Source organism: Danio aesculapii, chromosome 6, assembly GCF_903798145.1.
Source record: "Danio aesculapii chromosome 6, fDanAes4.1, whole genome shotgun sequence".
Lineage (NCBI taxonomy): Eukaryota > Metazoa > Chordata > Actinopteri > Cypriniformes > Danionidae > Danio > Danio aesculapii.
In genome coordinates, this window is record NC_079440.1 from 41,554,716 (window position 1) to 41,575,278 (window position 20,563).

Below are 20,563 nucleotides of genomic sequence, written 5' to 3' on the forward strand. Positions count from 1 at the left end.
CCAACTCTATGAGCTTCGCAGAAAATGCAAGTCAATAGGGGCCAGCTTTTTGATTACCAACAATTTTCAAAACATCTTACACAAGAAGCTTATGTTTACAGGATACTTAAATGTTAAAAATCAGTCCAAGGCACTCGAAAAATGTGCAAAAAAATATTAAAAAGTCTTTATTGATATGGCTATTCCTTAAAAACTGTTACCCTGATAACGGCAGTTGTTTGTCGAAATGCGTAGGCGCAGTTAAGGAATAGCCATGTCAATAAAGGCTTTAATATCATTTCCACATTTTTCGAGTGCCTTGGACTGATTTTTGCAGTTTATTCTGATGAATACTTTACCCAAAGAGCACTGACACATTATTTAAGCTACCCCTGAACACTTTTTGTTTGATTTTAGTACTTAAATGTTCTTTTTTTTTTGGTGAAGTGTCACTTTATGTCTAAAAAGCAGCTATAAACTGAATTATTTGCTTTTACTGTAGGTCACAGGCTCTGGGTTGAATGTGTGAAATGTGAGACCAATAAACCAAATTGATTTAAAGTGAAGGGATACTGAATATCACCACACTTAATCCCTATAAACAGCACTGCTTGTATCCAGATTTTCTTCCCATTGAAAGGCAATCAAAAAGAACGTCACTGTTTGTCCGCTGATGAGAAAATGTTGGCTTAGAGATTGCCTGCAGACTAACTGATGTTTGTCTGGCGGTGAAAGAGGAGGAAGGGCTTTGTCACACACTGACATGAAGCGCAACACAACTCAAAGGTGAAGTGCATTTGTATATTTGTTCAAAGCAGCCAAAAAAATATTCTGACAAGCTATAAACAACTCACAGACGCTCATACAGAAAAATCGAAATTCCCGGCAGTGGATTAAACCCCTCGAAAGTTTTTCAACATGAACTCAAATGGTCTGAGAGGGCAGTTTGGTTGTGACGCACACTGTAAAGTGATGACCAGGCTTATAGTTCAGAGAATGCTGGCTGCCCTTCTTCAAGATAACAGTGCTTGGGAGATGAGGAAAAGGCTCAAAAGTCTGCTTCGTCAGAATCACTGTTTCCTGTGGACTGATTCTCATCCTGCTTTTCTCCCCAGACAAATTTGTAGTTGTTTTCCAGCTCTTGCTGTCTCTTCTGCTCTTTGTACACTTCCTCTGTTCCTCCAGTCTACAAAGAAAGAGGACACCAATTTATTTAGGCAGAGGCTAAATAATTTGTAAAGTGTAAATAGCATCTACCTCTATTTAAATACCAAGTGCAAGGAGATATTAGCGGCTGTTTACACTGACTAAAGATAGCAGTATTTTCCTAGCATTATGCAATTTAGACTCCATGCAAATTACATTTATTATTATTACAGTATATGTATATTAGTATTAATATTAAACTTATTATTATTACATTTACTATTATTAATTATATTAATAATAATAAGATAATAACTATTATAAATGTGTTAATATAATAAAAAAATAAAAGAAAAAAATAGTTTTACATTTTATTATTATTATTATTACTACAATACTTATGATTGTTTCTACATTAACAACAAGATATAAAGAAATAATTAACAAATTTATAATAATATAAATCAAATTAATAAAGAACAAAATACATTTCATTATCATCATTACTACTACACTTATTTCTACATTAATAATATTAATAGTAATAAAAACAATAATAGTAATAACAATAGTAATAATAATAGTAAGATGAACAACAACATAAAAATATAATATTATTATTATTATTATTATTACTATTACTACTACTACAACACTTATTATGGTTTCTACATTAATAATAATAATAATAAAATAAAAATGTTTAACAACAATAATAATAATAATAATAATAATAATAATAAATAATAATATAAAAAATAAATCAAATTAATAAAGAAAAAAATATTACTACATTATATTGTTATTATTATTATTATTATTGTTACTACTACGACAGTTATTATTATTTCTACATTAATAATAGTAATAAGAAATAAAGGACAAATTTATAATAATAATAAATTAAATTAAGAAAAAAATATTACTACATTATATTACTACAACAGTTATTTCTACATTATTAATACCAATACAAAGAACAACAACAACAAAAAAATTACATTATAAAGAAAAAATTACGTTATATTATTAGTAAATTAATAATAGTAATAATAAGAATAAGAAGAAGAAGAAAGAAATTTATAATGATAATATAAAAATAAATCAAATTATTAGTATATTATTAGTATTATTATTACTACTACAACAGTTATTTTTGTTTCTACATTAATGATAGTAATAAGAAAAAAAGAACAAATGTATAAATATAATAAAAATAAATTAATAAAAAATTACTACAACAGTTATTATTTCTACAATATTACTACTACTACTACTACTAATAATACAACAGTTAATATTATTTCTACATAAAAATAATAATAATAATAATGATGATGATGATGATGATGATGATGATGATGATGATGATATTAAGGATAAAATAAAGAACAATTGTAAAATAATAATAATAATAATAACACCAATAAGAACAACAACAACAATAACGATATAAAAAATGTATTAAATGAAATAAATAAATAAATTATTTTGTGGGGGAAAAAAGAATTTTGGCTTGGCAATAAAATAAAGGGGGCCTTTGAATTTGCTTTAGACTCAGGGCCCAATAAATTCTTAATCTGGCTTCTTTTGCATCCTACAGATGATGACTATTTGTATGTTTAAAGTCATACCAGAAGGTTGATGAGGAGCTCTCTAAATGATTTCGTATCCTCCTCAGAGAGCCACTGGTCTCCTGCTTCTTCTGCTGTTTTACGGGTTAAAATCTTCACCTCAATCTTTCCTGGAAAACATGTCAGAAATCCTAAATCCTCATTTGCATACGTTCATTTAAAAAAACTATACTCTCATAAACAGTCACACATAAAAAAAAAAAGAAACAATTTATTTCTCATTCCCATACACAAAGTTAAAAAAAAGAAAGAAAGAAAGCAAGCAGTCACAGAAATGATGCATGCAATGAAGAGCTGAAGGAAGGACAAATGAAGTGCGGTCAAGCTCTTAAATCTCTACATTCGGTCAGCCTGAACCTCAAGTCCAATCCAAAACCAGTTAAACTGGAAGCACAGCCACCTGGGTTCCTACTGACAAAAACGATTGTGTGCTAACCCTATGATGTTTTCTTTCAAAGCTATTCTTAAGACCTCTTTTGAAAGCCAGCATCAAGGGAACAAAGTCACCGGTATTTGAGAAGATCACTTAAAAGTATACTTCATCAAAAAACATAGGAATTTAAATCACCAGTTACTTACTGTCGAATACAAAAGAAGATACTCTGAAAATTGTACAAAACTGTTAGCCACTGAAGCCAGAATATCTTCATTTGTGCTCAACAGAAAGAAACAAACTTTTGGACCCATTCAAGGATGAAAAATATGGAGACATAATATTAATTTCTGGGAGAAAGGCCCTTTTAAATTGAGAAGTGCCTTGATCTTGAATAACAGAGTGTCAAAGTGAAGAAAAACAAAAGGATGTCATTAAAGAAACAAGTTGCTCATTCCAAAGCCCAGACTAAAAGAATAGTTTAAGGTTTTGAGAATGAAAGATAAAAGTTCTCACTCCACTCACAAAGAGACACACACAGGGAAATAAGCATACTTTAGATTTGTGTGTGCGTGTGTTCTGGCCTACCTTCGGCCTTGATGCCGGCTCTCTCTAGCTGCTCTTTGACCACTTCATGAATCTGCTGCCACTGGGGGTCGCCCTCGCCCAGTTCCTGCACCTTCACACCCCCCTCATCATCACCACCATCATCATCGTTGCCCCCGGTAACCGCTCCTGCAGCCACATCACCGCCCACCTTATACTTAGTCACCCTGACTTTTACCTGCTCGCCGCCGCCGCTGTCCGCTTGGGTGACGTGAGACAGAGGGAAGGGGAGGTTACCGCGAGTACAACGCAAAATAAAATCCCCCTGCCCATTTTGTATTACACTCTCTCTCTCTCTCTCTCTTTCACAACATCAAAAGCCAGAGTTGCACAGCAGTATGGATCTGTGTAGAATTAGTTATAGTGGTGACAGTGATTTCATGGTGAACATTTATACAGTGGCATCTAAAAAGTATTTTGACCGCTGAACACTGAAAAAAAGGTTAGCAAATATACACTACCATTGAAAATAAAGGCTGAGGTCAGTTGGATTGGATCAAAACACTAAAAAATATTTGTTACAAAAGATTTTGGTTTTCATATTAATGGAGCAGTTGAATAACATGAAAATATCGGTCATCATTTACTCACTCTCAGGTGGTTTAAAGATGTAAACATTTTTTGGTAGAACCATCCCTTTAAAGCAGCACAACTATTTTCAAAACTGATAATAATAATAAGAAATGTTTAAGCAACCAATTTCTCATTTGTCATGTGGCAATTCAATTCAAACTCCAGAAATAAATGTTATTTAAATATATAATAAAACAGACTGTACTGTATTTATTGTGCGTTTGATTAAATAAATGAAGTCTTTTTGAGCGAGAGCTCCTTTCAAAACCATATATCAAGCCAATCCCAAACCTTCAAATAGCAGTGTATCATAAAAAATTACAATAAAAAATATTAATACTAGGCCTGTTACAATTAATACATAGACATGACCTCAATAATTTTTGGTGACGCAATATATATTGCCCATACATAAAAATTAGAAACATTTTAGCAGTTTACACAACCACTTTTTAGTTAACATTTATTATTATTAATTTGTTTAGGAGATACGTTTTCACATTCTGATTCCAATGCCTAATTATTATATTTATAAAATGACTAATTAAATGAAACATTCTTAAGAATAAATTATGATGTGCTCTTTGGGAGAGTGCACTTGCATTGTGATGATATTATATTGTCATTCTGGGATTATATAATGAGCATAAAATGAACTTAATATGACAATATAGTTTTGCAATATATTTTGCCGCGATATAAACTACCTGACAAAAGTCTTGTCGTCCTTTCCAGTTGTAAGAGTAACAAATAATAACTTTACTTCTAGTTGATCATTTGGAAAAGTGGGGTTACATTCAGTATGGGGGTGTGTGAGAGATCTGCAGAGTGAATGGCATCACCAACTGCCTGGGGTATCAAGATATTTTTGCTGCCCATTAGATTACAAACAACAGGAGAGGGCAAATTCTTCAGTAGAATAGCGCTTGCTTCTCATACTTCAGCCCAGACACCAGACATGAACATTAAGCATGTCTGGGGTAAGATTGAGCAGGAGGCATTGAAGATGAATCCAAATAATCTCGAACTCTGGGAGTCCTGCAAGAACACTTTCTTTGCCATTCCAGATTATTTGAGTCGTTGCAGAGATGTATGGATGCAGTCCTCCAAGCTCATGGGAGTCATTCACAGTATTAATTCTGTTTCCACTGCACCATGACTTTATATTCTATACTGTACTTTATTTCTCTTAAGTGACAAGACTTTTGTCTAAGCAAAGTCAGACCTTACTGTCTTAAATCATTAAAAATCAAGGCATGATCATATTTTATTTTGGTAAAATAAGTGTAATCTAGAGGCCTTTGCCTTTCATATAAGCCACTTGTAATACCAAATGATCAACTAGAAGTCAAGTTATTATTTGTTGTTCCTAAAACTTGGATAGGCGACAAGACTTTTGTCAGGCAGTGTAAATCGTTTAACAAAAATAGATATCGTGACAGACCTAATTAATACTTAATAGTTTCTCTTTGAAATCAGTTAAAGTTAGAAAGAATAATTTGCCATTAATTAAAATGGTCTAGCATCATTTGTTGGTTGATAACTACTTTTTGAGCCACTGTATAACGCAAAAATGCAAGCCATGCGCGCACACACTTACAGACATTATACTATTTATGTATAGTATAATAAAGCAGATTCTATGAATGCTTGGGGTGCACAGATGAAAGTTAGAGACACTTTAATGAGCCATCCATTCTACCATCTGTTCGTTCATGCACCTGTTCCCCCTCCGAGGTCTCTATATTTACCTGGTGTTTTGGGAACCAGATTTGGGTTGCCAGAAGAAGAGCCTTCCTCTGTTTTATGCGATGAATGTGTGCTTTGATCCATTTCTGCATTTTGTTCGGTTTCTGCTTGACTCTCAGGTTCAGTCTTGTCTTCAAGACGGTCCAGAAGTTTCCCTAGTGTATTTTCTAGAGTTTGCGTAGCCTGAGAACGATCAAACTCACCCTTAAGGCCTTCATTTTCTAACTCCTGCTGAGCCTGAAAGATTAAAACACAATAAGAAAATGTTCCCTGATAACTCTTAACTGAGTGTATAATACATACGAAGGAGTTAACAGTAATAACTCATACTTCTTCAATGATGTTGTCAAACTCTTTCTGCATCTCTTCTTTGATCTCTTCTATCTTGGACGAGGGAACGGTCAGATCTGCCATCTCATCCTCAAACTCCTGAAGCAATGTTTCATCTTCATCTCCCTCCTCAACTTCCACCACCACCTCTGCTGCTTTCTCCTCTATTTTTTCCTCCTCTTCCTTTTTCTTCTGAGAGGCCAGCTGGTTCTCTTTTTCCAGCTCAGCTTTCCTGTTCTGAACATACAGTAAAGAAATTAATGTTCGATCAACACATGTTTTTTTAATGGGTAGTGACTCTTTACATGACAGTGTCTTAAAAATACTTTGTAGAGGAAACTTTTGAACTGTTGGCTGATAAATTAGGCTTTGTTGAAGATACAAACCTTTTCGTTGCTCTCTCTGAGGTGTTGTACAAACTTCATGAGGTCTGCGGGGTCTGTGATGATTTTAAAGTTGAACTTTTCCTCTCCAAATACTGAACAGGAAAAGAAATGAGCACAGAGAAAGGGATTTAAGGAGACAACATTGAGTCTTTTTAGACATTTCATTTATGCAATCACTCATCTGGACTTTTATATTAAATATAATATGCGAGATATTCAGGTTTTAAACACTCACCAAACACCACATGAGAGAAAAATCACCTGTCACTTTACTGCATAAACATTATGATAGACTTTACAGATCAATACTATTATTTCTTTATTATTGATTTAAATGTTTACACTTAGATTTAAAAGAGCCCCTATTATGGGTTTTTGAAAATGACGTCCATGCAGTGTGTAACAGCACTAAGTGAATGAAAACTTCCAGCTGAGGTTTAAATCTGAAAGTGCAATGTGTTTAAAATAGTTGACTCAGAGTCGAATAAATGAATCATGTTGGGTTCGGATCTTTTGCTTGAACGTGTTGACGTCGATACGGTACATCACCAAATATAAAGTGTGGGATCCGGTAAAACATGAACCCGCCTTTCCCTTCAGACACTTGCGGAGTTCGGGGGATTACAGGACTGATCATGATGCAAGATGACAATCACTGACAGATGGAGATTCGGCTGCGGGGAATAAACAGTTTTCACAACCGTACCACAGTATAGCAAACCTAGTGCTGTGTTTGTTTCTGTCATTTTTCTGATCATTTACATAATAACCTACGCTGCAATTTGTCGGCTGTTTGCTATTTAAGGAAGGAGCAGCAGAGACTACTATGTATGGGACTTTGTCAGAGACTTTGTCAGTAACCGTTACAGTTCATGTGGACCAGTTTCTTCTTCCTCCAGATCATAACATGCAAGTATAATTAAAGCTGTTGCCTCGTTTTGTGTAGTTTGCAAAATATGCATTTAGCTGTGTGTTGTAACTTGTAATCATGTCTCGTGGTTTGTAATCACTTATCTATTATAGATCAGTGCTTGTACTGTATCTCTCAGGTTAAATCTTTATGGGGCTATTCACATAATGTGTCCAAAACCACGTTAAAAACACGACGTGTGCTTCTTTCTTTACGGATTTAAATTTGTTTCTGAACTCGCAATCCTCTGCCGTTTGTTTTTTCTATGGCCACCATCAGCTGATCCTCACACACGTGGCGTGGTCAATTTTCGAAATAGTTCAACTTTTGTCACTGTGGATTAATGCTGAATGTGTGTCATTGTTATTACTTGGGGTTAGATTTAAAAGTAGAGTAATATGCTGGTGTTTAACTGCATTGGGCGCTCGCATACTCTGCTATTTACTCGCCGTGTTGGGCATTTCTCTCTGTCTGACGCTGAACCCAGTCGACCAATCACAACAGACTAGGTCATCGGACCAATCAGTGCAGATTAGCCTCACACAAAGGAGGGGTTAGTGAACAAATGAATCGCTGAACGAATCATATGGGAGTCATTGGGATAATTAGGTAAAAAATAAATGCATATTATAAGACAATGAATATCAGCCTGTTGTTGGAGATCCCCAAAACCAAAATATGACCTTTTATAAATGCAAAAAAGGGGCTCTTATATTCAGAACAGACAATCAAACAAATAAAATGTAATAAGATATATTTTTTAATTAATGCATAAAACAAAACAAAGTATCTAAGATAATAGTTGCAAGTATGATAAAATCATTTAGGCCCTGTATAAATAAATTGTTAAAAAGTAATTTTTTTATTGTACTGCACAGCTGCACTTGTTGCATAACAAATATCACCTTTAAATCACCACCAATTTTAGCTTTACAGCTACTGTAATTCTGGTTGTGCATGGTACCTGTTAATAAACTTAATAAAACTGATGTTCTATTTTATATTCAAGAACATTTATTTCATTTTTAATTTAAATAATTGCCTTACTATCATTTTCATGTAATTGGTTGTCCTGTGGCTCCTGTGGGCTCTGTAAGACAGTTGTAAAATGAGTTAAATGACCAAATCTCATTATAAAGATGTCTTGTTTACATCATGATCATTTCCAGACAGTTTGTACCTCTGTGTCAGGTGGGCTTGGCTCTGTGTTTGCTGGTTTGGTAACTCCTTCCCAAAAGTCTTTTTCCTCTGGCTCTTCACTCGTCGTCGACTCAGCTACTTCAGCCTCTGTTATAACACAGATATTTGTTTGAATACTGCCCGGAACCTGCTATAGAGACAGCTTAAAGAAGAGAACATGAAATGTAAAAGCAAGACTAAAATAATAAACGAAGAAAAGCTACAAATTCTACATGTGCAAAAAGACACACCTGCAATGTTTTATTAAACGATGAAAATGTGAAAATAAACACAGTAATACAATATCAGAGATTTGAATTAATTTTGTAGTTAGATGGTCAAAAACTAACATGATAAACATATACATTGGTGACCCAAAGAGGTTTGCAGCCACATGCGTCAATCATATTTTAATATTCTTAGACTTTGTCGAGACACAGGGAAAACATGTTAACATTAACCTCAATTTAGCAATTTGGGGCTTTTTGGTAGTTCAAAAAGTTTTTTTTTTCAGTCTAATGGAAAGAAAACATGCAAAATAGACTATAATACATATTTTTAAGGCTTTTCAAAGAAGGACATTTTTACTGAACAAAATCCCTGTGGTAAAAATCTATTGCTCTCAGGGTTTCTGCAGGCTAAGACTTAAGACCATTAAGATAAAAATTTTATACTTATTTTTTTCTTATGGACCAGTTACTTCTGTAAATAGTTTGATCTTCCTCCATTCGTTACATAGTTTTTCCTATTAATAAAAGATCATGTAAATGAATGTGGTGCTTTAGTTTTTTTCCCCGATTAGGGAATTTAATTTGGAGAATTTGCTGTAAAAATGTCTTATTGCTGTTGTGAATTGCATCTCTTTGCAATAAAAAAAGTTTTGAGATGGATTATTGGTAATTGGCCTGATTGGTTAGCTTTACTTTTACATGGGAAAATTAAAACCTGTTTAAAATGATTTAAGACCAACAACACAATATTTAAGTGAATTTAGGTGACTTTAAGGCCTAAAATTCTGTTTTTGAACTTTAAGACACCGTGGGCACCCTGTGCTCTAATGTAAAAAAAACAATAAGAGATATTTTTTCTGTCTGTTCACAGTAATTTCAGATGAAAAGCCATACTCAAAATCTTCTTGGTAAAAATCTATTGCTGTCAGGGTTTCTGCAGGCTTCAATTCAAATTTAAGACTTTTTAAGACCATTAAGTTTGAAATGTTATACTTATTTAGGGCTAAACACTAAATATTTTTTCTAATGGCCCAGTTTCTTCTGTAAATTAAATTTTTCTATAATAAAAGATTATGTAAATAGAGGTGTTGCTTTAGTTTCTTCCCCTGATTACGAAGTTTAAATTGGAGAATTTGCTGCAAAAATGTCTAACTGCCATTGCTCTTTGCAATTAAACTTAAATAAACAAAAAAGTTGAGATGGATTATTGGTAATTGGCTATCTTTACATGCACATAGGAAAATTAAAACCCGTTTAAAATGATTTAAAACATACAATATTTCAGTGAATTTAAGAATTTTTCAGGCCTAAAATTTTGTTTTTGAAATTTAACCCCGCGGACACCCTGTGCTCTAATCAAACAAAAAAAACAAAAAAAAAAAAGATGAGAATTTTTTTTCTGTCTAATATCTAATGACAAAAAATGTTTTTGTCCCAAATCCCCTTGGTAAAAAAATATATTACTCTAATGTGTAAAAAAAAAAAAAAGAGGGAGGAATTTTTTTCTGTCTGTTCACAACAATATCTGAAGGAAAGACATACCCAAAAAAACCCTTGGTAAAAATATATTAATCTAATGTGAAAATAAAATGGAGAGAGAAGAAGAATTCTGAAGCTGATTTCCTTCAATGTTCTCATTTTTGTGGTAGAAATCTATGCAAAATAGTGCATATTTGTTTCAATTAATCAGTCAATTTACTTAAAAAAAAAAAAAAGTGTGGTGATATCTATATATTTTTTACACTATTCACCAGCAGTGTCTCCATAAAAACTGGCCAAAAAACATGTAACCTTAGGCGCCGCTAAGGGGGAGGGTGGTGGTAGGGGAGTTAGGATAATTCTAAGGACCCATGCCGTTTTGGGGGCCCCCAGAGTTACTATTAGTAACTATCTACAAAGTTGTACTATTCTAGTTGTACCAGCCAGCGGTGCTCCTGTATTTAACACTTCTCATCAAATCAGTTTCATATTTCCTGTACACAGCGTCACCCAGTGCATTGAACTACAACTGCAGGGTACAGTAGATGGTCTTAAAACTAACCCAGTCATCAAAGTATAAACAAATCAAATCACATTCTGAATGCCGACCTTTGGTTTTGGCCTCTGAAACTGGAGGCTCATCTGAGCTCACTGCAGGTTCCTCATCTGTTCTGTCATCCTGCACACCTTTGTTCTTGTCATCCTTGGACAGAATTTCATCCAGGTTTCTGAGCTCCTCCGAGATCTGCTCCACTTTACGTTTGGTGTCAGCTGAAACAGAGAGAGAGGCAACGACAGATGTGCTAAAAATAATGAATCAATTAAGAGAACTGAGAACAATTAAATGTAGGCTGATTGCATCTCCGGAGATCTAATCTAACAGGACAGAACTTGGCAGCGGGGACATTTTTATGAATAACGTTATGAGTGATAAGAAAAGAAATTGTGAATAAAAAGTCTGATTATGATTCTGAAGGTTTCTATGCAAGCAAGTGTACAGCACTGTATGTGTAAAGCTGCAACTGTTGAATAATGAACTGAGTCACAATAGACTGGGCTTAATGCGCTGTCATAGCAATCCATATCCTGTTATTGTAATTATGGTTTAATTAACATTTGACAGTATATAGGTCATCTCTCCTGGGTAAGCAGGGTTATAGCCAACTAAAACCACAAATCTTAAATGAATTTTGTTACTTGATAAAATAACATTAACTCAAAACAATGACATTCACTCATTCATTCATTTCCTTTTTGGCTTAGTCCCTTTATTAATCAGGGGTTACCACAGCGGAATGAACCGCCAACTTATCCAGCATCCGGGATATTTTTATAACGTAACTCCCGCGATTAACGAGGCACCACTGTACATTTATTTCAGATAATTTCCTATGTTTTATATTTTACTTTTTTTGTTTGACGTAAAAAAAAAATTAATAAAAGAAAAATGACAAAAAATATAAAAACATTTAATAATAAAAAAAAAAAAATCAAGACAAGACAAAAAATGGACAACAACACCATGAAATATATAAATAATATCTTTAAAATATCAATAGATATACAACAGAAATGTAGATAAACACTATACAAACACAAAGCACAATTAATTATTGTAATTTATATATTATTTATAATAATAATAATAATAATAATAATAATAATAATAAATATAAAAAAAATTATGTAGAATAATTTATTAAATGCACTAATTCCACTTTTAAATATGCGATTTACAAAAATATATCTGCCTCAACATCTCACAGTCATGCAGCAAAGGGACGGATCTCCTGGACACTCTTGACAACCAAATAAACAGCAAATTAAGTGAAGATAATTAATGTGATGTTGACAGAATCGCTACAAAATCATTAGTAATATTCAATATATTCCCCAATCGATCACTAAATTACAGTGCCTTGATGGAAGGTAAAAAAAAAAATCATCACCTCGCATACTTACAGACTTGAGCCTTGACGTAGTCCATGTACTGCTGGGCACTGAGAGCAGGTTGGCACACAATGCCTTGTGGTTTGGCAGTGGAAGGTGGGCGCAGAAGGGGATGCTGGCATGTGCGAGAGGTGTGGACTGTCAAGACGTAGCGGCAAGACTGGGGTTCATCCACCCGTGAAATGAAATCAGTAGAGCCTTCCTCACACACAAACTGTTAAAAACAAACACACATATAAATCATCACTGCCATTAGATTAAAACACAATTCTATGCTGCTGTTGTACACGACTGGGGTCCATTCTTCGTATCTCAGTCAAATGATCTAAGATGATTTGACAGATCCTGGATTTTTTAATCTTGATAACTGATCTCAGGCTAACTTGGTTCTTCAAACAAGTTTGTGAATCAGATTAAAATAGGTGGATGAACTGATCTGAGATTGCTGCCTGTGCTTGTTTTAATTTTCAAAATCATAATCAGCAATGCAACGATTAGCTGAAGACACAGCAGCATAATGACATCATTTTATTAATTGTCAACTGACGAGAAAAAATTACATAAAATTCATAGTAAACGGTTTGTTAACTACGATACACAATATCTTTCACATTTATTATGGGCTGCAGGCTTTACACTTTCATGAGTCAAGAGTATTTAGCAATTTATTTAGTTTTACTTTTAGACTGGATTTTCTTTAGTAAAGTATTCAAGTTTCTTATTCCTGTGTCGTAAGGTACTGTATAAGTGGCTGTTTAAATTAATTTTGCATCAAAAAAGCTTTTCGATATTGGAAAGATGTCTACAAGTTTAGCAAAGCATCAAATCACTGCCATATTAGCTGTCAAAATGTGCGCAGGACTCCGACACATTATTATTCCTTTAAGAATACGAGAATATTGGCCATGTCTATTATCATACACTCTCAGAAATTGTAACAAAGCTTGAAAAAGCAAAAAAAATTTTTTTAACAATTTCTCAAATTGTAAATAACCAAATCCAGGTAAATGAGTAATCCGCATACGAAGAATGGACCCTTGTTCAAATCGTTGGGGTCTATAAGCTTATTTTTTATTTAAACCACTTCAATGCTAAAGTTAGCCTTGGTAAGATCTTTAAAAAAAAAAGAAGTTTATTCTATGTCAGCACTCAATTTAAAAAAAAATGCAAAGTTGAATTTATAAGTAGATTTTACCTATTTGTTATTTATTTCATTCAAATTTGGCAAAGTAAACTTCAAATGACTTAAGCAGAAATGACTGTATGAATGAATGTAGATTTCCTTTAAATCCACGTGTGAAATATACTTATATTTGAGCGCAAAAGTTTGTAATTAAAGTAAATTGTACTTGTTTTTTTTTCAGTTTTTGAAGGACGCAGATTAAACAATTAAACGATTACATAGATCCATAATAATAATAATAATAATAATAATAATAATAATAATAATAATAATAAGAGAGAGCGAGAGTTAATTTTATTGCCATTTCAGCTTCTATGGCTATGTCATGGCAAAAAATAAAAATAGATCAATTTTACCACGTTTTATAAATACCAATTTTCTATAATTATAAAAATATTCTAACAATTAAAAGTAATCAACAGCAATAAATAATATACTAGGTAAAATACATAAATAATAAGGATAATATATAAGATAAAAATCTAAAACATTTTTTAAGGTTTCCTTTTGATAAAAAAAATGTACAATTTTAGATGGATTCACATTTAAAAATATTTCCCATAATAATAATAATAATAATAAGGATAATAATAATAAGGATAATAATAATAATAAACAAGCTGATCAATGACCTCAAAATCTGTATACTGAAGGTATTCTATGGTGTGTCTGTGTGCATACAGCAGCAGAATTAAAAAGACTAGACACAACAGTTAACTAGTGTCCCTATTGTTTAGCCACCCTCTCTTCATCATTTTTCTCTATAGTCTGGAATATGGCACTTGGTAGAGTGTGAGTATCTTACTCTGACTTCCGTCTCTCTGGGACTGCCGTTTAAGTCACATTTTGAGCCATTGACATATGACTGACTGTGATACCTCTTCAGCTTATGCTGCTTAGATGCCTGAAAATAAAATAAAAAAAAAAATAATAAAAAAAACAACAACAAGACTTTAATTTTGTAAATATCAAATATATAGAAGAAAACTACAGACATGTTAACATGAAAGCGTTTAAAGAAAAATAGTTACTGCTAGTATCAGAATTCCTCATTTGAATTGACACCATTTACATAGCATTGATACAAGCAAACAAACCTGACCTTACCTTTGCAGTTTCGTTCGTCCAGTCAAACTCAGAACCATAATGTCCCAAAAAGAGCACATCTCCCTTGATCTCTGAATCTGCGATCACAGATATGGAACACATTTCAAACATCTTGAAATATTTAATAGTATATATTTATAGGTAGCACATTTTCCTGAAAGGCTTCAGTCCTAAATTCCTTTCCAACTACTAAAAAGAAAATGTTTAGACCAGGCAGCACACACATATATTTGTGAGACCATATAAAACTTAATTTATCAAAGATACATTAGATAAAAGATTTAACCTGCCTTCTAAGTGGTACTGTCTGATGTGCTGGCCGTAGCAGAACTCATAGGTCCACCAGTCCTTGGTCTACAAACAAAACAACATAAACAAGCTTCAGCATACAGCGACATGTAGTTTATCATTTGAACATGACGTAAAATGACTACAAATGTATATTATTTATTTTGTCCTTATTTACACATACTCTTCATGGTTACTCCAAATACACTTTACTCTAAATGTGCTTTTTTTTTTTTTCAAAATATGACCACGACAGAACAGTTTTTACTTTATTACTAAAAACTTTTACACAAAGCTGAAAATTGTCATCATTTACTCAATCTTCACTTGTTCCAAACATGTTTGAACATGTTTTCTTCTGATAAACACAAAATAAGATATTTTGAAGAAAGCTGGAACCATTGATTTCCATAGTAATTGGACTTTGGAAGTCAGTGGTTACTGGTTGCCAACTTTCTTCAAAATATCTTCTTTTGTGTTTAACAAACCGAAGAAACGTATAAAGGTTTTAAACCACACGAGGGTGAGTAAACTTTTCATTTTTGAGTGACAGATCTCTTTAAGCAACTGCATCTTATTGGGGTATTTATTTTGGGATTTTATTCTATAAATCAAGGGTAGCCACAGCGGAATGAACCGCCAACTTATCCAGCATATGTTTTATGCAGCGGATGCCCTTCCAGCTCCAATCCATCATTGGGAAACAGCCATACACTCATTTGCACTCAAACTCCAGGACAATTTAGCTTACCCAATTCACCTTTGATGCATGTCTTTGGACTTGTGGGGGAAACCGGAGCACCCTGTTTCCCGTGGGTTTCCGGGGAGAAGATGCAAACTCCACACAGAAATACCAGCTGAACCCAGCCAAGGCTCAAACCAGCAACCTTCTTGCTGTGACGCGCCAGTGCTAACCACTGAGCCACCATGTCCCCCTTGATAAAAATATGTTATATTTAACTTGCAAATTGCAATGAACCATTTATTTTTTTAATTGCACAATTGTCAAGTCTGACTCAAAATGGGTCAAGAATTGGAGATCCTGTAAGATTAAGTAAGTGTGACTGACTCAGCTGTAAATTAAAATATAATTTGTTCTAGTTAAATGCAGTTTACTTTAGGCATGCACTTCAGTTTTTGTCAGCTTCTGCTTTGAATTCTTGAGCTCTGGCTGTTAATATTTTCATCTTTCATCAGCTTGAAAAAATGTTTTATGAAAGTGAAATTTACGGTCATAAAAGATCCAGTGACAAGTCAAGTCCAATCGTTTAGATTTAGAACTATTTTATGAATCTATATCATGATTATACAGTAGTTATCGTTGTTGGGTTTTTGTATAGTTGTTTTAATATGCAAGAATATATGTTGTATTTTATTATTGCCTGCACACTTAAATTATGATTATCAAATTATTTTATAGAACAATATATTACGGTTGCTGAGAGAGCTTAATGTGCTGCAATTTAAGAAGGCACGTGCAATTACAAAAAACGCCAGCAAAAAAAAAAAAAGAAAAAAAGAAAAGAAAAGATCTTCATCCGTTTGACAGCACATGTGCCGCAAATCCTCACAACGCAAACACATTTTTAAAAAACGTGTTGCATTCTCACAACGCAAACAAATTAATAAAACGCACAGCATTTTCTCACAACACTTTTAAATAGTTAGAAACCCAATGGAAATGTTTCAAGGGGATTCTAAAACATTCTGGGGATTCTGACAGACCTGGATATTTAGGTTATGGTTATTTAGGCTAATAAATACTAAAGACAAGGGAATCAGGATGTTAAAATAAACAAACAAAAAAACTCACCTTTCAACTATCACCTATAACTATACCTTTCAACTATAACTTTACTGAGCAATAGTCATAGCACAGAAGCGCCCGTCACGTTCATGGGTCCACCTGGAACATTTTCATTCTATTCCAATGTTTTTGCAAGTGTTATGAAAAAGCAGCGCATTTTCGTAAATTGTTTGCGTTGTGAGAAAATGCAGTGTGTTTTATTAACTTGTTTGCATTGTGAGGATTTGCACCACATGTGCTGTCCAATAGATGAAGATCTTTTCTCAATTTGCTGGCGTTTTTTGTAATTGCATGTGTTTTCTTAAATTGCAGCACGTTAAGCTCTCTCGGCCACTGTAATGTACATTAGAAAAAAAAATATTAGTAATCAAATGAAATCTCTTGCAAAATAAACATTCAGCAGCCAGTACTTAGTAATAATATGTTACTTTAAAGACTAAAGTACATCAAAAGTACTTTCACACTTTTATTGGAGTAATATTTTATTAGTATTATTAATTTGTGTGCTTCATCCACTACTGTAGACCCCACAGCTTCTAATATCTTTAATAATATGCTTTTTTTTTTTCAAAATAACATTTGTGATTTAGAGAATATGATCAGACAGTACTTTATTACTAAAAACTTTTACACAAAACTGAAAATTGTCATCATTTACTCAATATTCACTTGTTCCAAACATGTTTGACTCTTCCAATAAACACAAAATAAGATATTTTGAAGAAAGCTGGAACCATTGATTTCCATGGTATTTGGTTTTCTTACTTTGGAAGTCAGTGGTTGCTGCTTGCCAACTTTCTTCAAAATATCTTCTTTTGTGTTTAACGAACCAAAGAAACGTATAAAGGTTTGAAACCACACGAGGGTGAGTAAATTTTCATTTTTGAGTGACATATCTCTGTAAGTTCCTGCACTTTATTGGGGTATTTTATTTTGGCAAACTTTTACTTAACTAAACTGCAAAGCATAATATTGTGCTTCTTACACCCTTATATTCAATAAAAATATTAATTTATTTTCTTTTCAGCTTAGTCTCTTTATTAATCAGGGGTTAACAAAGTGCGGAATGAACCGCCAATTTATCCGGCATATGTTTTACGCAGCGGATGCCCTTCCAGCTGCAATCCATCATTGAAAAACACCCATTCTATCAGCTATCTAGATCTGTGCCAGTGGATGAGTATATTCAGAGCTTGTGTATATTTAGTGTGTCAGTGACTGTGACAGAAACTGAATGTCAACCTTAATCAGACATGCTGCCGTCTGCATGGGCTTGAGGAGCTCAGGGACCCCAGGGCCGCTGTAACCCTGCACATCAGGCTCTGACACCGGGTCCTGATGGAAACGCACTGCCTGAGCTGGTAAACGACACTCATACAGCTGCTTATATTTGTTAGAGACCAACATCACATCTTCCATCTGAAAGCAGGAATAGAAAGTCAAAATTAGAAAAGCAGAACTAGGGAGAGGTGCAACACAGTTTACAATACATTCAGAAATGTAACTTTACCATGCTCATTTACACCATATATATATATATATATATATATATATATATATATATATATATATATATATTAAAGTCATATTGTATTTACAACCAGGCACAATCTGTAGCATACCTGTGGAGGCACAGTCCAACTAACGTTATGCTAATAACCTCCTGTCACAGCTAATTCCCCATTCGCTATTTAATTAGTTTTACTATCCTATATTCGACTATTAGACACTGAGACACGTAGTTTGTAATGGCTAATAATATGCCATGCTGTGCATAAAGCTAACAGCTGTTTGTTTGTAGCAAATAGCTAGCTGCATCCCACAACAATCCTACCTGTCCCATGATAACAGGATCGGGGAGAATCTGTATTCCATATTTCATTTCGTTTAATTCCTCTAGATTTAAAAAAGCAAAGACAGACAGGAGACATGTTAAGAAAAACACATATAATCCTCTTAACCACTTAATCAAGGAGGAAGCCATAGTTCTCTCATATCGCAAACTAGCGTTGTCAAATGATTTGTTATTTGGTGCATGTCAGACCGCTCCAGGGAGCGTTTATTGGACAACGTTGTTAAAAGCTGACACCTTATTGGATATTCGAAACGTCAGTCATGTTCAGAGCGTGCGCTTATTGGATCGCGTGTTGTAATTACCACCCATCATCCACGAAAATGATTTCTATTGGACCCACTGAGTACATGATAATCAATGTAGTATTACGTTTTGGACTCATAGGGTCACTGTGGAACATATGAGAAGAACCGCAGACTTTCAAAATGATAAGAACACACACTGAAGTTACGTTTGAGATGTGTTGTTTTTGTCAAAATCTAACTTACAAGTGAGAAATACAGTCTGTATATGAAAAATACATTGCGATAAAGACAAAGTAAAATGTAATGTAGATTCTAGCAATGAGCAAACCACATATCAAGATGACATTGTTAAAGGAGTAGCTACTGTAGGATTTAGTCCCAAACATCCTTGACTTGAATATGATAAATTTGTGAATTATGATAAAGTTATTACACTGACATTCGTTATATATGTTTAATAATAATAATTTATAATTCTTTACATTTATATAGCGCTTTTCTGGACACTCAAAGTTCTTTACACATTTTTGGGGGGAAATCTCGCATCCACCAGTGTCGTGCAGCATTCAGATATATTGACGCAACGGCAGCCATATTGCTCCACACCGCACACCACACAGCAGCTGATTGATGGAAAGGAGCCAGAATGATGAAGTCAATTATGATATGGGGATAGTTAGGAGGCCATGATGGACAAAGGCCAAGTGGGCAGATTTGGCCAGGATGTCAGGATTTTTTAGGTTATTTATTAGCATTTGAAGAGTTCAGATGTTTCCCAGTGATGGGTTGCAGCTGGAAGGGCATCCGCTGCGTAAAACATATGCTAGATAAGTTGGCGGTTCATTCCGCTGTGGTGACCCCAGGTTAATAAAGGGACTAAGCCGAAAAGGAAACGAATGAATGATGAGTTCAGATGCAAAAACCTTCAAAAGTGCTGTCTGAAATTTCCATCGAAATTAACATTTTTCTCAGCCTCCTTTGTTTATGTTTAGATATTTCACTTTAAAGACCATAAAAAGGACTTAATCTTTGCCATAAAAGTGATATTACTAAACCTACACAAAGGTGCCTGATAAAAATGCTAATTTTAGAAGAAAATTTCAGACGGCATTTGGAGGTTTTTGCATCTGAACTCTTTAGTTCTTTTGAAAGTGAATAATTAAACTGATTGATTGAAACATACAGAGTTAAAGTCTGGGTGCAGTTTTTACAGCTGGCAGCACATACATTTTACAGCAGGGAGGGAGCACTTAAGAAAATTACATTTTTATTCGCTATGTAAAGAAATCTGAGGTAAATAAGTTACACTGCTTTACAACACACAATTGGGGCAAAATTGAGGATGGTGATGGTTGTACTTGATTGACAGCTTTGATTTTAAAGCCATTTAAAATCAAGTCTTTCTGTAAAGACAGAAGAGTCCTGCTCACTGATTGAGCAGCTAGAACATTTTAAAATGTTAAACTTTATTTCAAACAAACAAAAGTTATTTTGTGAATACATCGTCAATGAATGGATGAAGTCAGAATCATGGCAAGACAATTAAAAAACTGA

General features: G+C 33.8%; 1 protein-coding gene across 2 annotated transcripts; it reads right to left on the reverse strand.

The window, feature by feature from the left end:
* Nucleotides 1-766: 766 nt before the first annotated feature.
* os9 (OS9 endoplasmic reticulum lectin) lies at nt 767-18,936 on the reverse strand. 2 transcript variants are annotated; one of them, XM_056460196.1, is made up of 15 exons: nt 18,744-18,936; nt 18,152-18,328; nt 15,105-15,168; nt 14,815-14,891; nt 14,513-14,611; nt 12,537-12,738; nt 11,184-11,345; nt 8,867-8,973; nt 8,734-8,776; nt 6,777-6,868; nt 6,391-6,627; nt 6,063-6,297; nt 3,721-3,939; nt 2,760-2,869; nt 767-1,165 (listed from the first exon to the last, which is right to left on the reverse strand). In XM_056460196.1, exons 1-15 carry the CDS (start codon nt 18,891-18,893, stop codon nt 1,028-1,030), a joined length of 2,112 nt encoding a protein of 703 aa, XP_056316171.1. In that variant the 5' UTR covers nt 18,894-18,936; the 3' UTR covers nt 767-1,027. The 2 variants fall into 2 exon arrangements, with proteins under 2 accessions (XP_056316171.1, XP_056316172.1); XM_056460197.1 differs by lacking the exon at nt 3,721-3,939.
* Between the last annotated feature and the right edge of the window lie 1,627 nt (nt 18,937-20,563).